This window comes from Babylonia areolata, chromosome 18 (genome assembly GCF_041734735.1).
Source record: "Babylonia areolata isolate BAREFJ2019XMU chromosome 18, ASM4173473v1, whole genome shotgun sequence".
Classification (NCBI taxonomy): domain Eukaryota; kingdom Metazoa; phylum Mollusca; class Gastropoda; order Neogastropoda; family Buccinidae; genus Babylonia; species Babylonia areolata.
Window position 1 is genome coordinate 64,042,808 of NC_134893.1, and position 18,122 is coordinate 64,060,929.

General features: G+C 45.7%; 1 protein-coding gene across 1 annotated transcript; it reads right to left on the reverse strand.

Annotated features, from left to right (window-relative positions):
- Positions 1–4,330: 4,330 nt before the first annotated feature.
- Positions 4,331–15,434, reverse strand: LOC143292309 (QRFP-like peptide receptor). Its single transcript, XM_076602497.1, has 8 exons — positions 15,199–15,434; positions 13,864–14,052; positions 12,576–12,807; positions 10,667–10,808; positions 8,933–9,068; positions 6,339–6,494; positions 5,185–5,283; positions 4,331–4,507 (listed from the first exon to the last, which is right to left on the reverse strand). The coding sequence occupies exons 1-8, from the start codon at positions 15,223–15,225 to the stop codon at positions 4,331–4,333; spliced, it is 1,158 nt and encodes a 385-aa protein (XP_076458612.1). The 5' UTR covers positions 15,226–15,434.
- Positions 15,435–18,122: the final 2,688 nt, after the last annotated feature.

Here is an 18,122-nt window from a genome sequence, read left to right on the forward strand (position 1 = left end):
CCGGGCAAACAATGGGCATGAAAAACACAGGTGCCAACTGTCCACGCTCACACAGAAGCCGCGAAATGAAAGAGCAAAAGGAGGCAGAGACAAAGAGGATGAAACCAGTGAGAAAAAAAAATCACGAGAAAAGACAACAACAACAATAACAACCACAACTAGAACAGTCATAATAATAATAATAATAATAATTTAATAATAATGATAATAATAATAATAATGTAACTATTGTGAAACGAAAATATAAAACTCTCTCTCTCTCTTTCTCTCTCTCTTTCACACACACACACACACACACACACACACACACACACATCCCAACAAACAAACAAAAAACAACAATAAATAACAACAACAACAGCAACAACATAAAACACCTGCACGCAAGTTGACATATCACTGCACATAATAGCACTGCCTTCATACATATGGCTACACTTCATAGTCGTGAAGCGGGTTTTAGAAAAACAAACAAACAAACAAAGAACAAACAGAATAAAACAATATGTATTAATGAGAAAAAGAACAACAACACACAATAGTGTTCATTAAAAAAAAAAGAAAGAAAAAGAAAAACAAAGCAATACACCCAAATTCAACCAGCGTAAAATTTGAGCGCCACTCTTGAAGAACTGAGAAGCAGTCAAATTCAAAAACTTGTGTATACATGTGTGTGTGTGTGTGTGTGTGTGTGTGTGTGAATCTTGCTCTTCTCTCTCTAGCTCTCTCTCTCTCTTTGTTCATTATTTTTAAAGGAGAAGATACATATATTGGATCATGAGTGTGATATTAAACAACACACCTGTTTTACCCTAGCTCTCTGAACACTTTACCATGCTGTTCTTTCTCAGCAAGGATTGTGCCGACTTAAGGATATAAGATTTATACAAAAGAATCTAAAAAGTATTGAAAGTATATACGAGTTTGTGTGTGTGTGTGTGTGTGTGTGTGTGTGTGTGTGTGTGTGTGTTTTCTTAACACATTCAACACACTTTTGCAGTGAACAGACACACCATAGATTTACAACAATCATCAAACCAAACAAACCCAAGCAAAGCAAAAATCAGCCTGGTCTTTAATGTCCGGCGGTTTGATCTCACGACCACTTTGAAGCGAGACCTGTTTCCAAGGGAGCTCATCGTTCACAACTATTTGCGTTACATTGAAACAGTTAGGTCCCTTGCATATTGAGGCCTGTGGACTGTTCTTTTCACAGTTTCTCTGTTTAAAATATCAGATCCGTTTGACGTCCAGGTGACGAGTAGAGGAACAGACGTGAAGGTGCTATGGTTCTGACGTCAGCGTGATCGGTCTGTCCTGTGGTTCTGACGTCAATGTAATAATTATGTCCGTATAATGTATCTGACGTCACTGCCAGGTCTGTCGAGATTCTGACGTCAGAGTATTGTGTCTGTAATGTGGTTCTGACGTCAGCGTACTGTGGTTCTGACGTCAGCGTGCTGTGGTTCTGAAGTCATTGTAATATGTCTATACTATGGTTCTGACGGCATTGTAAACTATCTGCACTGTGGTTCCGATGTCTGTGTGCTGAAGTTCTAGTGTTAGTGTTATTTATCTGAATTGTGATTCTGACGTTAGTGTACTGTGGTTCTGACGTCATCGCAATCTATCTATAATATGGTTCTGGCGTCAGTATCATCTATCTGTATTCTGGTTCTGACGTCAGTGCATTGTGGTTCTGATGTCAGTGTAATCTATTCATACTGTGGTTCAGAACGTCGATGTAATCTGTACTGCAGTTCCGAACGTCAGTGTACTGTGGTTCTGACGTCATTGTATCTATCTATACTATGGTTCTGACGTCATTATATCTATCTATACTATGGTTCTGGGGTCAGTGTGATATATATCAATTGTGGTTATGACGTCAGTGTAATGTATCTAGACTATAGTATTGGTGTCAGTGTAATTTATCTGTATTGCAGTTCCGAACGTCAGTGTACTGTGGTTCTGATGTCACTGTAATCTGTTCATACTGTGGTTCTGGCCGTCAGGGTACTGTGGTTCTGATGTCACTGTAATCTATTCACACTGTGGTTCCGTCATCACCATCCATGTCTGTCCTGTCTCCCCCCTGCAGCGGACAGACCTTGGCGCCCAGTGCAGGTGTCAGCCGTTGCAGGAGGTGGTGGGCTGGGTGGTGGTGAGGGTGTGCACCTGCAGCAGGTGTCTGTCGCGTGCCCCGGGCTGTGCAGGTGCGGGCTGGGGGGCACTGGCACCTGCTCTTGTTGCTCCCGCTGCTGCTGTGGTGACGGCGCCGCTGGGGGCCTGACTGCAGGATGGCTTGAGCTCTGGAGTAATGATGATGATGATGATTAGAAGAAGAGTGATACTACTACTTTCTTCAAGTCTGGCCTTAAAACCCACCTCTTCCCAAGATAGATTCCCTTCCCTGCCTCTTCCTTTCAGTTTCCCCAGGTTAGAGTTATGCATGCATGTGAAAGCACTTTGATTTGTCAATGCACAAGATTCAGCGCTATACAAATATCATTAGTAGTAGTAGTAGTAGTACTACTACTACTACTTCTAATTATGATAATGAAGATAAATGCCTATTTGTATAGTGCTGACCCTTCCAACCCCCCACCCTCTCTCTCTCCCTCTCTGTGTATGGAACATGACTGACCTTTGGATGACTATTTTCATGTGTGTTTTTTTTTTCTATCTTTAGTGTTTTTGTTCGTTTTTTAGTTTAGTTTTTGCCCTGAGGGCTGGATGTTTAAAAAAAAAAAAAAAAGTAGAAGTGCTTATTTCAGCACCCTCTTGAAATGAGAATATGTTTCCTTTCGTTTCTCTGTCTCTGTCTTTCTCTCTGTGACTCAGTCTCTCTCTTGATAATGAAGTCACTGAAATACGTTAATAACACCTGTGGTTTTTGTTGCTACTTTTTCATATATATATATATATATATATATATATATATATATATATATATATATATATATATATATATATATATGTGTGTGTGTGTGTGTGTGTGTGTGTGTGTGTGTGTGTGTGTGTGTGTGTGTGTGTGTGTGTTGCCCCAGTTAATCATAATCGAAATTAAAGTCTCTTATGATTAGTTTTTTTTATTTTCTCTTGTCTCTGCCCCTTGCACTTGAAACAAAACGTATAACGAATGTGAGAAAACTAACCACCATTAACCATACCCACAGCAGGAGTGATGTCATCCTTGTCCTGCGGCCTGCAGGGGGGGGGGGGGACCAAGGGCCGTATTCAAGACAAACTTCATTTTGCCTTCAGGAGAGTTACCTTTGATATGGTAGGAACCTGCGGGTACAGTTTAGCCACTGTTCTAAAAATAGATGGATAGCTATGGTCATGAAAGCTGAAGCCAACTGGACGCCGTACTGAGACTCGAATCCGGCTGTCAGTCCGTTGAGAAGTCGTCTGCTAACTAGTGGTAGTTTCTGAACTGTAACCGTGTATCTTCGAAGAAATCGTGTTATGCTTGCCCCCACGGCATGCCCAATGCTATGTCTTGATTGATATCTGCCTATGATGTATTTACCAAAATTATTACAGGAAAACAGTGCAGTGACTTGCTGTGGAGTAACACACAGGAATGCCAGCTTAACCATCGCCACGAGCAAGTGAAAGCTTGCTGTGAAGCAGTCATCGTACCCAGCTGAGCGCTCGGCTACATTGGCCCTATATGAAGTTACCGCTCCACGCTAAACTGACACGAGTAGCAAAATGGCTGATTGAACACTTCCGTTGGCTTTAGTTAGCAAAGGGGCTCAAAGAAGACATGCGCTATCCACCTATTTATAGATCAGTGCAGTTTAACGTGAAGGTTAAGTTGTCTTTGGATTCAGGCAGTGGTTCGTTCCGTTCTGCACATGCTCTCAGTTTTATTTCTCACCGCACCACAGTTCAGAGCACTGTCGAAAAAGTTCTGAAAACACAGTCTATCCGCAAAGTACGACCGTTCACCCCCAACAAAACAATGCACAAAGGATCCGCCATATTTACCTCTGCTTCGTGGGCAGTCGCCTTAGCAGGCAGTAATGGTAAATTACCTTCGGGTTTGTAGGCTCTTGTGTTCCTGAATACCGGATATTGTTTACTCTCGGGCAGTTTGCCTTGCCTCAGGCCGATTACCCGCAAGTACACATTTACCTGCAGGCACGATGGTCTCTTGAATACGGCCCCAGGTCGGAGGACAACTTTACCTTGACCAGGGTCAGAGGTCAGCTTTACCGTCACCAGGGTCAGAGGTCAGCATTTTTGTCACCAGGGTAAAGATGTCAGAGGTCAGCCTCACTGTGACCAAAGCCATAGGTCAGCCTTACCGTCACCAGGGTCAGAGGTCAGCCTTACCGTGTGGCGCCACCCTGTTGGAATTGGCGAGGAATCGGCAGCGGAACATCTGCTGGAACCCGCGCCGGAAGTTCTCGTTGAATCCGGCGTACATGACAGGGTTGAGGGCGCTGTTGGTGTAGCCGATGAACAGAGCGGCATAGGCTGTCTCCTCTGTGGCCTGCACGTCACCAGGTGACGTCATCAGTTGACGTCGTATGTAACATCATTGGGTAACGTCATCAAACCGTCCTGAGCACCTTAATTATTTCCCTTCGCTTATGGACAGGTCGGCCAAGTTGAAAACCCCTGCCATATCTATTATATTTCAAAGGCAAAGAACCCCTTCATTCCAAGATCGTGGAAAATGTTACATGCCATGTATGGTTAAAAACACAGAGCAAAGAACGAAAATCAACGAACACATTTTACAGTCCTAAGCTTTTCTCTGATCAGATATCAACCCACGCCATCCAACACACACTGTTTAATTAAGAGCTGAAAAGTGAATTTCTCTGCACTGTATTTTTCCGTATTACATTTTGGCATTATGTTCTCAGATTTCCTTCGTCCATGATGAAGGTTTCTGTTCAACACAAGCCAAGGAACAAGCTGCACGAAACACTCAGGACATGTGCCGTGTATCGCTTGTGTGAATTTCTACTTTCTTTGAGGACCATGACAAATGGTGTTACTTCAGGTGACTTGCTCCACGTCAAATGCTGCTGCTGCTGATGTTGATGTTGTTGATGGTTATGAAGTTGATGATGACGATGACAATGAAGATAAAGACGATGATGATGATGATGATGATGATGATGATGATGATGGCGATGATGATGTGACGGATCCACTGACCGCATGTTCCGGCTGGAAGAGGGTGATGGTCTCTATGACGTGGATGGGGGTCCAACAGATGACAAACACCACCACCACCATCACCAGCATCCGCACCACCTGTCAACACCCATGTGCCATTGACAGTGTATGTGCCATTTGTCATCCCCGTAATCCCCTCACACTGTACACCACACTGGTCACAATCTAACTTTTCTTCTTTTTCTTCCAAACATTGTCAGCGTTTCGGTGAATGGACAGACCTTTCTGAAGCACGAAACACACGTCATGATGTCAGCATCCATGTGCCATTGACAGTGTATGTACCATCTCTGGACCCCATTGTCCACTTTACACTGTACACCACAATGGTCACGATCTGACTATTTCTTCTTCTTCCATACAGTGTCAACGTCTCGGCGTGTGGCCAGAACTTTCAGAAGCACGCAACTCACGTCAGGATGTCAGCACCCAGGTGTCATTGACAAGCACATAACACACGTCAGGATGTCAGCACCCATGTGTCACTGTCAAGCACGTAACACACGTCATGATGTCAGCACCCATGTGTCATTGACAAGCACGTAACACACGTCATGATGTCAGCACCCATGTGTCATTGTCAAGCACGTAACACACGTCATGATGTCAGCACCCATGTGTCATTGACAAGCACGTAACACACGGCATGAAGTCAACACTCATGTGTCACTGACAAGCACGTAACTCACGTCATGATGTCAGCACCCATGTGTCATTGACAAGCACGTAACACACGGCATGATGTCAGCACCCATGTGTCATTGACAAGCACGTAACACACGGCATGACGTCAGCACCCATGTGTCACTGACAAGCACGTAACACACGGCATGACGTCAGCACCCATGTGTCATTGACAAGCACGTAACACACGGCATGATGTCAGCACCCATGTGTCATTGACAAGCACGTAACACACGGCATGATGTCAGCGTGAAAGCATCCCCACTGAGACGCAGTGCGGTGACCTAATGGTGATGAGCCTGACTAGAAAGCGAGCGTCCTCTGGGTTTAGTACCCCCTCACCCACCCACCCTACCTCCCACACCTTCTCACCCACCTACTCAATGATCCCCCAAACCCTCCCCCTCCACACACACACACACACACACACACACACACACAGTGCCCACCCTTCTCTTGGTCTGTGCAGAGGAGGAGGAGGAGGACGAGGCGGCGCCCGGAGTTTTTCTACACAGCAGACACACACAGATGACCGTGTAGCACACCCCCATGATCAGTATGGGCACCAGGAACAGGACCACCCCCACCAACAGATGGTACAGCACCTGGACATCGTCATCGCCATCGTCGTCGTCATCATCATCATCATCATCATCGTGATGATACATTGTATTGTATTGTATTGTATTGTATTGTATTGTATTGTATTGCAGGCATGATGTGTGTGACCAATGCTGTGGTCAAATGGTTTGAGCGCTGAATTTTCGCCCGAGTTGCCTAAGTTCGATTCCCGTCCCACGAGATGGGTTAAGTGTGGAGATTTTTCCGATCTCCCACGTCAACATACGTGCCTTAAACCCCTTTCATGTGTATACGCATGCAGAAGATCAAATACGCACGTTAAAGATCCTGTAATCAATGTCAGCGTTCAGTGGATTATGGAAAGAAGAACATACCCAGCATGAGTGAGTGAGTGTGTGTGTGTGTGTGTGTGTGTGTGTGTGTGTGTGTGTGTGTGTGTGCGTGTGTGCGCGCGCGCGCGTGTGTGTGCGTGCGTGACTGAAACCTGACTGAATGACACAGGAAACGAATGATGAGCGCCCAATATCAGCTATCAGTCTGCTGACCCAGGTAGGCAGCCTGTTGTGCAAACGACTCATGACTCACCTTGTGAGGGCCAGGTGTGACAGTGACTCATGACTCACCTTGTGAGGGCCAGGTGTGACAGTGACTGATGACTCACCTTGTGAGGGCCAGGTGTGACAGTGACTCATGACTCACCTTGTGAGGGCCAGGTGTGACAGTGACTAACTGATGACTCACCTTGTGAGGGCCAGGTGTGACAGTGACTGATGACTCACCTTGTGAGGGCCAGGTGTGACAGTGACTGATGACCCACCTTGTGAGGGCCAGGTGTGGCAGTGACTGATGACTCACCTTGTGAGGGCCAGGTGTGACAGTGACTGATGACTCACCTTGTGAGGGCCAGGTGTGACAGTGACTGATGACTCACCTTGTAAGGGCCAGGTGTGACAGTGACTGATGACTCACCTTGTGAGGGCCAGGTGTGACAGTGACTGATGACTCACCTTGTGAGGGCCAGGTGTGACAGTGACTGATGACTCACCTTGTGAGGGCCAGGTGTGACAGTGACTGATGACTCACCTTGTGAGGGCCAGGTGTGACAGTGACTACTGATGACTCACCTTGTGAGGGCCAGGTGTGGCAGTGACTAACTGATGACTCACCTTGTGAGGGCCAGGTGTGACAGTGACTGATGACTCACCTTGTGAGGGCCAGGTGTGACAGTGACTAACTGATGACTCACCTTGTGAGGGCCAGGTGTGACAGTGACTGATGACTCACCTTGTGAGGGCCAGGTGTGACAATGACTGATGACTCACCTTGTGAGGGCCAGGTGTGACAGTGACTACTGATGACCCACCTTGTGAGGGCCAGGTGTGACAGTGACTGATGACCCACCTTGTGAGGGCCAGGTGTGACAGTGACTAACTGATGACTCACCTTGTGAGGGCCAGGTGTGACAGTGACTGATGACTCACCTTGTGAGGCCAGGTGTGACAGTGACTAATGATGACTCACCTTGTGAGGGCCAGGTGTGACAGTGACTGATGACTCACCTTGTGAGGGCCAGGTGTGACAATGACTGATGACTCACCTTGTGAGGGCCAGGTGTGACAGTGACTAACTGATGACTCACCTTGTGAGGGCCAGGTGTGACGGTGACTAACTGATGACTCACCTTGTGAGGGCCAGGTGTGACGGTGACTAACTGATGACTCACCTTGTGAGGGCCAGGTGTGACAGTGACTGATGACTCACCTTGTGAGGGCCAGGTGTGACAGTGACTGATGACCCACCTTGTGAGGGCCAGGTGTGACAGTGACTGATGACTCACCTTGTGAGGGCCAGGTGTGACAGTGACTGATGACTCACCTTGTGAGGGCCAGGTGTGACAGTGACTAACTGATGACTCACCTTGTAAGGGCCAGGTGTGACGGTGACTAACTGATGACTCACCTTGTGAGGGCCAGGTGTGACAGTGACTGATGACTCACCTTGTGAGGGCCAGGTGTGACAGTGACTGATGACTCACCTTGTGAGGGCCAGGTGTGACAGTGACTGATGACCCACCTTGTGAGGGCCAGGTGTGACAATGACTGATGACTCACCTTGTGAGGGCCAGGTGTGACAGTGACTGATGACTCACCTTGTGAGGGCCAGGTGTGACAGTGACTGATGACTCACCTTGTGAGGGCCAGGTGTGACAGTGACTAACTGATGACTCACCTTGTGAGGGCCAGGTGTGACAGTGACTGATGACTCACCTTGTGAGGGCCAGGTGTGACAGTGACTGATGACCCACCTTGTGAGGGCCAGGTGTGGCAGTGACTAACTGATGACTCACCTTGTGAGGGCCAGGTGTGACAGTGACTGATGACTCACCTTGTGAGGGCCAGGTGTGACAGTGACTGATGACCCACCTTGTGAGGGCCAGGTGTGACAGTGACTGATGACCCACCTTGGTAGGGGACCAGTAGCGTAGGCAGGTGGTGTCCAGGTACACCTGTGTCCAGTACTCCCTGCAGATGATGACGTGGCGGTCTTTGAACTCGTACTCTTCCAGCTGCCTCACATGCAACTGGGGGGAGGCGATGCTGGTGGGGGTGCAGAGGTGTGGGTGTGGGGAATGGGGGTGTGGGGAGTCGGCATGGGGACAACAGCAACAGAAGCGTCAACAAAAGCAGCGATTGTGTCGTAGTCATTTTGGTCACAGCAATAGCAGCAATAATACAAACAAGGCCGGTAACAGTGGTGGCAGTAGTAGTTGTAGTAATAGTAGCAGCAGTAGTAGTAACAGAAGCAGCACTAGTAGTGGTGGTAGTAGTTGTAGCAGCATCAGCATCAACAAGAACAAAAACAGATGCAGTGGTAGTAGTAGTAGTAGCAGCAGCAGAAGCAGCAGTAGAAGTAGTAGCAGCAGCAGTAGCAGATGTAGTAGAAGAAGTAGTACTAGTAGGAGCAGCAGTGGCAGTAGTGTCAGCAGCAGCAGTTGTAGTGGCAGTAGTGTCAGCAGCAGCAGCAGCTCCATTGCTATGGGTTTTTTTTATTTTTTATTTAGAAACCTCAATGATAGCAAGAGAGGCAAGGCCTTCAAGACTCACGTGTGACACGTTCTGTATCCAGTTAAAGTGGGTCCTGTATTAAATATTAATAAGCTTTGAAAAAACAACAACGAAAAAACCAACAACATCAACAAAAACAAACAGGCCTGCTTACAGGATCGAACCAAGGACGTTCTGTTCAGAAACAAGTAATGTTATCCCCTACGCTATGCCATATCTGACGTCACTTGACCAAATTTGATATTTAAAGCCATGGGTCTTTTTTTTAGCGCAATAAAAATATTATTGTATTTGAGGTAATAACACCATTTAAATCATGTTTTCCTGACATATCTTGATTGTTTTAGAAATTCCTTTGATTCAGCTAAAAAGGAGACGTTGACATCGTTTCAGGCACACTGCAAGATATCTTGACCTGCGCAAACCAATCTGACAACAGGTGACCGAAACTGAAAGAAATGTTTGATTCAATTATTCTTTTATGTTCATTCCAGTTAATCCAGTATCCACTCTGGAATATTCATATGCAGTAAACACGTCGATGGTCTAGTTAATGTCACCATATGTGTTCTGTCCAGAATTTGTATTTCTTTTCTTGTAATTGCGAACATGTAAAACGATGTCATACCGTCTTCTTACCGAGCATATCCTACATTCCGGAAACTGAGAAGAGGTAAATGGCATTTTCGGACTCCGGAACCAGCCTCAACGAAATAAACCATTAATGATCCGGAAATACGGCTTAATTCGGGAGACTTACAACCTGCTATTGCTATGACTGTGAAGATTCTTTCCTTCTATATTTAAGCCAAATTTGGTATTGGCAAAGTATTTCCAGAGAAAATGGCAATGTTAAAGTTTGCCATGGACACATAGACATAGATACATACAGGCAGACAGGCAGACAGACAGACACACAGACAACCGAACACTGGGTTATGATATAGACCCACTGTGTTTACACAAGTTAGCAAATAATAACATTAATAATAATAATAACAACAACAAAAACAACAACAATAATAATAATAATAATAATAAAACTACTACTACTACTACTACTACTACTAGTAAAATCATCACCATCATATCACCATGCTCCGGAACAGAGATGACGGGACAGAACTGACCTACAGGCAATGACCCAGATGACACCGATGAGAACAGTGGTCAGCCTCAGTGTCCAGCCCCGACACAAGGGGAAGACGATGGCCACGAACCTCTCCACCGAGATGACTGTCAGGGTCAGCACGCTGCTCGTGATCACCGCCACTGTCCGGCACAAGGTCAAGGGTCAAGGTCACGGGTCAAAAGTCAACTTTGAGAAAACGTGATTTGCGGTTTTTGTTATTGCTTTTTTTGTTGGTTTTTTTTTTTTTTTTTTTTGGTGGTGGTTTTTTTGTTTTGTTTTTTTGTTTGTTGTTGTTGTTGTTGTTGTGTGTGTGTGTGTGTGTGTGTGTGTGTGTGTGTGTGTGTGTGTGTGTGTGTGTGTGTGTGTGTGTTATGGATAGTTGAACGTGTTTTTTTTGTTTGTTTGTTTTGTGTGTGTGTGTTTGTGTCTTTATGTGTGTGCGTCTGTGTGTTTGTGTGTCTGCCTCTGTGTGTGTAAACAAAGGGAGAGAGAGAGAGAGAGAGAGTGTGTGTGTGTGTGTGTGTGTGTGTGTGTGTGTGTGTGTGTGAGAGAGAGAGGGGGGGAGAGATACAGGGAAAAAGATAAAAGAGACAGAGAACGAGACAAATTGAAACACGCACACACAAAGATACACAGACACAGAAACAGACACACACACACATGCACACATGCACGCACGTGTACACGCACGCACACACGCAAACACACACACACACACACACACACACACACACACACACACACACACCCGCGTCACCCCAACAGATGACCCCAGTAAACAAACAGAAACAGGACAGAGTGTGTGGGAGGACGACCTTTGAAGAGACAGAGAGACAAGGTGACAGACAGACAGACAGAGGGGGAAGCAAAGAGGATAATTGGTACAGCCTTGGGGCACAACCCTCCGCCTTCCCCCCCCCCTCCCCCCCAAACACACCCCTCCCTCTCTCTCTCTCTCTCTCTCTCTCTCTCTCTCTCAGTCATTCGGATGAGACGATAAACCGAGGTCCTGTGTGCAGCACGCACTTTGCGCACTGAAAAAGAACTCAGGGCAACATCAGTGTTGTCCTCTGGCACCATTCTGCAGAAGAAATCCACTCTGATAGGCACACAAACATTTATGTAATATGCATGAAGTCACTGCCTGACTAGTGCTTTGGGTCTCTTGGAAACGACAATACATCTCTCGCCTCCTGTCCCCCTCTTAAATCATTCTACAATATATTTGTGTAATGGGCGAGAAGGAGAGGGGAGAGACAGAGAGTGAGGGAGTGATGGAGGGGAGAGAGAGGGAGGGGGGGAGGGGAGAGAGAGGGGGTGAGGGAGGGGAGAGAGAGAGAGGCAGAGAGGGGAAAGAGAGAGGGAGGGAGGGAGGGGAGAGAGAGGGGGAGGGAGGGAGGGGAGAGAAAGAGAGAGAGAGATAGAGAATGAAAGGGAGAGTGGGATAGAGAGAAATGAGAGTAAATAGAGATGGAGAGGGGAAGGGAGAGGGAGGAGAAAGAAAGGGAGAGAGAGAGAGAGAGGCCGAGAGACGGGCCAGACAGACAGACTGGGAGACAGGTCATAAAGAGATGGGGAAAAGACAAAGGCAGAAAAAGACAAAGAAAGAAAGATAGAAAAAGACGGCAAGAGACAGACATACAGAAAGACCACTCCACAACCCAAGGTGAACATGCTCATCTGGAAAAAGACACAGACAGACATAGAAACAAGACAGAGACAGAAGCAACCAAAGACAGAAAAAGATTCAGATAAGAAAGACAGAACGACGAAGACAGAAGAAAAAGACAGAGACAGACAGAGGAAGAAAGAGACAATGGCAGACACAGGTAACGTCAGACAGACAGACATACAGACAAACAGAGAGACAGACAGACAGACGAAGAAACGAACCCCCTTTTCTTTACCCTGAGCGAACATGTTGACCTTACAGATGACGGGGCCGAAGGGCCAGTCCTGGTGCAGACTGTTCCCCAGGTGGACCCACATACACAGCAGACACAGCAGCAGGTCGGCCAGGGCCAGGTTGACCAGGAGGAGGTTGGTGGGGGTCCGCATCTTCCTGTTCACCGCTACCACCACCATCACCAGCCCGTTGCCCACCGTGTCCACCACCATGATCAGCACGTAGAACGTGATCTGTCAGGCACACACACACACACACACACACACACACACACACACACACACACACACACACACACACACACACAGTCATCACTTTCATTTTTGACTCACTTGTCCCGGTAGGGTTTGGCGTAATGGGGCATCCTGTCAGGATGGCCGGTTTAGTGAGTGAGTCCCCCGTGGCTGTTCTGGGGGTCTTCCAGTATAAATAGCGTCCCCGCCTTCTGGAAATTATGAGCTAGAAATTTCCTCTTTTCTGTCACTCTCTTTGCTTCTGCCTTTTTTTCTTTTCTATCTTCACTGTTGTCTCCTTTTTTCTGCCTTCCCAGTCCATTCCCCTTTCGTTTTTTCAAGCAAGCCTTGACAGCTTTTTTTCTCTTTTCCGCAGTCTGTGATGTACTATCTGTGCTGTTTTGCTCTGGTGATTAGGTAGTGAGATGTAAACACTGGGATGGGCACTAGCTGCGCATTCTGCAGTGTTATTTGCCTATATGGCCTTTTTGTGTATTTTTTGTTTGGCTTTGAAGGATTTTTTTCTCTCCTTTTTTACGATTAAAAAAAAAAATCTTGGGATGATAAATGAAGTGGAATAGCTGGCGTTCTCAGCATGGCCTAGTCTTATTTGCCATACGGAGCTAAATGGTTGGGATACTGTGTCATGAACTGTGTTTTGTGGGTTTGTATTAATGTGTGTGTGTTTGTTTGTTTGTTTGTTTGTCTCTCTCTCTCTCTCTCTCTCTCTCTCTCTCTCTCTCTCTCTCTCTCTCTCTCTCTGTGTGTGTGTGTGTGTGTGTGTGTGTGTGTGTGTGTGTGTGTGTTTGTTTGTTTGTTTGTTTGTTTGTTTCTTTTTTTGTTTTTGTTTTTGTTTTGTTGTTGCTGTTTTTTTGTTGTTGTTTTATTTGTAGATGTGACAGTTTTGTATTGACGCGGTTGAGCATTTGTATGGTTTGACAGTCCTGGCATTTGTATGGTTTGACAGTCCTGATATGGGCCCTGTGCGATCGACTGGACTGTAGACAACAAGAATAAGAACAAGAATAAATGTGAGTGAGTGAGTGAGTGAGTGACCTTTAACGCCACGTGGGCCTGAGTGCTGTGGCGGAGTGGCACAGGGGACAGGTCATGGCGGTAGGCAGCAGGGGGGTAGATGACAGGCACGTGCTCCGTCCCCGGCACACACACCTCCTCCTCCCACTCCCACCCCCCAGCCCCCAACACCGTCGTCGTTGTTGATGTGTTGACGCTGGAGGTCATGTTCTGTCCACACACACACACACACACACACACAAACACATGCACGCATGCACGCATGCACGCACGGGCATACACATACACACGCACATACATACATACACACAGACACAAGTACGCATGCACGCACGCACGCACAGACACATGCACACACATGCACGCATGCATGTACACACTTAGAAACACAGACACACAGACGCAGACAAAGACAGACAAACAGACCCCCCCACCCTCCCACACACACACATAGAGAACACAAACAATATATATATATATATATATATATATATATATATATATATTATATATATATATATGCATACACCCTATGTCGTACTCTGTGTGTGTGTGTGTGTGTGTGTGTGTGTGTGTGTGTGTGTGTGTGTGTGTGTCTGTGTTTTGTTTTGTTGACATTTATGTTTCCTTTCTTTTTTTCTTATTCTTTCATCTCTTTCACCTTTGCAGTATTTCGTAGCTCTACGTGTAGGTCAGCTGCGTGTGTGTACCCTGCACCCTTCCACCCCCCTCCCCCTCCCGAAGCCCCCCCACCCCCACCCTATCCTTTGTTTCAATCAAAAGTAGACGTGTTGTAGCCAACAAGGATCAACCCACGCGGAACTACAACTCACGGAAACCGAAACCAGTTACTCAATATAAACTTATAGGATTATGCAAAAGTACAAGTTGGCATAATATATCCTCAACGAAAGAAAAATAGAAAGAAGGAAGGAAAGTAAGCAAGAAAGAAACAAAACGATGAAAGACAGAAAGAACAAAGAAAAAAAAAAGAGAAAAAGACAGAAAGAAAGGCAGAAAAACAGACAGAAAAAATTGATTGATAGATAGAAAAAGAAATACCGAAAGAAAGAAAGAACGAAAGAACAAAATAAAAAGGACAGAAACAGACAGTCAGAAAGAAAGACAGAAAGAAAGAATGGAAAATAAACATACACTAAGAAAGACACACAGAAAAGTCAGAAAGAAAGAAAGAAAGTGGAAATATATATATATATATATATATATATATATATATATATATATATAATTTTACAAAGTACAAGAAAAGTATATATATCCTCAAGAAAAGACGAAAAGAAAGTAGATACACAGAAAGAAATCAAGAAAGAAAGAAAACAGAAAGGACTGACGTACCAACAGAGGATCTTCCGTGTGGTTCATGATCGCTGTGATATTCTGTGCCTCCCCTCAGCTCCCCGCCACACACACACACACACACACACACACACACACACACACACACACACACACACACACACCGTGCGGGACCTCCTCTGCCTAGTGCGCTGGGTGACGCCTGTCTCCTTCACTCTGGTGGGTAGGTGGTTGACGGGTAGTTCGATGGAATGCAGGAAGGTAAGCAGGTAGACTGATAGGTAGATACGTGAGTTATAGGTCAAGAAATGAAATACTGTTTCATGAAAGCAAGGGGGCGATGTGGCAGATTCGGTTGGGCGTTGGAATTCTGATGCAGTGTTCGTCATCTAAGCTCTTTTCGGCATGGCGTTATGACTTGAAAAGTCACTTACTCCGGTTCGTAAGATAAAAAGCACAGGTAGATGAACAACAACATCCCCCCACCCCCACCTAAAACAAAACAAAAACAAAACAAACAAACAACAACAAACAAACAAACACAATCAATCAGCAGACAGGTAATTGGATAGACACATGATAGGTTGGTAGGCAAGCAGATAGGCAGAAAGGTAGCAGATAGGTAGAAAGGTAGCAGATAGGTAGGAAGGTAGGTAGGCAGATGGATAGTTAGCTGGCTGGTGGAGGGTAGACTATTGGTTGGTTGGTGAATAGCTGTAGTCTAGCGACGCGCTCTTCCTGGGGAGAGCAGCCCGAAGTTCACACACAGAAATCTGTTGTGATAAAAAGAAATACAAATACAAATACAAAATATTTGAATGGACACAGTATCTATGGTCAATGTTGTAACTGTGTGGATTCACGTGTCTGTCAGCCAGGGAGTGAAACATTGAGCATGCAGTTAACCCTTTGACAGTTGAACATTGGCGAAGTGAGATCGATATGGTATGAATGTGAAGCATATGAACTACTTTGTGTGTTGTGTAACTGATTTTAACAAACGAAATAAACGCAGTCCAGTCCCAAGAGGAATGAATCTTCATACAGAATGATCCTTATCTCTCACTCCCATCTCTGCTCGGGCCGTACACTAACGAGAGTACTCGTCTGCAGCAGTTAAGTGGTTAACGAGTTCATCGATGAAGTCAGTCCGTGTATGCTTTCATGTATGTTTCGTTGATGACTAACGTTTCTCAGCCCTCAACACCGACACTTTTTATGACAGCGTCCGTCTTGGAACAAGCCTTCTGGGAATCATGATCCATGTAGAAATGTATCCGACTGGGAATAAAGTCTGTGAGAGACTGTCCACACCACGTGACTGTTGATCTTGATCACTTCAAACGGTCTATACGTCTCCTTTTGCTGACCGCAGTGACCAAGCCGTTAAGTTGTTCATGGCAGGCGTCTGCAGAAGACTCCACTTTGATGGGTAACTGCTGACGGAGACAGAAAAAAAAACCCGTAGGTGCCGCTGTACTGTGGCGATTCTCTCTCTCTCCCTGATGATAACAGCCTGAATCTCACAGGGAGGAGAAGTCTGTGATTAAAAAACAAAAAACAAAAAAGCAAGAAAGAAATCGCCACACCGCATTACACTACAGTTCGCTACAATGCGATTCGATGCGATACGGTGTAATGCAATATATGATACAATGCACTGCAATATGTTGCAATGCAACTCCCTACGACACGATACAATACGACACGATACAATACGATACGGTACAATACGACACGATACAATACGATACGGTACAATACGACACGATACAATACGATACGGTACAATACGACACGATACAATACGATACGGTACAATACGACACGATACAATACGACACGATACAATACGACACGATACAATACGATACGGTACAATACGACACGATACAATACGATACGGTACAATACGACACGATACAATACGATACGGTACAATACGACACGATACAATACGATACGGTACAAAATGATGCACGCCACAATACAGCACAAACCGCACAAAACGCATCGAAATTTAACCACTGTATCACACCACACAACACAAGGAGTGATGGCCTAGAGGTAACGCGTCCGCCTTGGAAGTGAGAGAATCCGAGCGCAAAGGTTCGAATCACGGCTCAGCCGCCGATATTTTCTCCCCCTCTGCTAGACTTGAGTGGTGGTCTGGACGCTAGTCATTCGGATGAGACGATAAACCGAGGTCCCGTGTGCAGCATACACTTAGCGCACGTAAAAGAACCCACGGCAACAAAAGGGTTGTTCCTGGCAAAATCCACTTCGACAGGAAAAACAAATGAAACTGCACGCAGGAAAAAATACAAAAAATGGGTGGCGCTGTAGTGTAGCACGCGCTGTCCCCGGGGAAAGCGGCCCGAATTTCACACAGAGAAATCTGTTGTGATAAAAAGAGAAATGAAATACAAAATAAAATACATTCCAACACACGACGCTACACCACACCACCACACAACAACACCACACCTCACAACAGCACAGCACTGAATGTCTGGAAGCAGTGAGGACGAAGGGAGGTAATGTGGTCCAGCCCTACATCCAATCTCCATTTATCTCCCCTGGCCTGCTGACGTCATCAGCCGCTAGAGAGCAGAGTGATGCATGTGCATTTGGCCGCCAGGTGGCAGCTCCCTACATCAATGGAATTGACGTTCTTGGGAGGACGAGCAAACATGTGTGTGTGTGCGCGCGCGCAATTCTATTCATTTTGTATTATGTTTATCATTTGCCCTTTATGTGCATATTCATTTTATTGTGTTTTACTCATTTACTAATCCGGTTTAGCTGTTTTTCTATTTATGTTCTATTTTATTCAGTTTAATATCACACACTCTTTTTCTTCTCTTTCATTCCTGAAGCATTTCATAGGCTCTCAACTGAGGCCTGACTAGCACATTGGTTCATAAGGTTAAGTTCCATGTTATGAAAAGCTGTACTCCAAA

Bases quoted from the DNA above. Each gene is read 5' to 3' on its own strand.
- LOC143292309 (XM_076602497.1), bottom strand. From the start codon at position 15,225: ATGAACCACACGGAAGATCCTCTGTTG. The intron at 12,808-13,863 runs GTCACTCACTCA...TGTGCCTGACAG, and splicing joins AGGCCCACGTGGCGTTAAAG to ATCACGTTCTACGTGCTGAT. The intron at 4,508-5,184 runs GTCAGTGGATCC...GGTGACGTGCAG, and splicing joins TCTTCCAGCCGGAACATGCG to GCCACAGAGGAGACAGCCTA.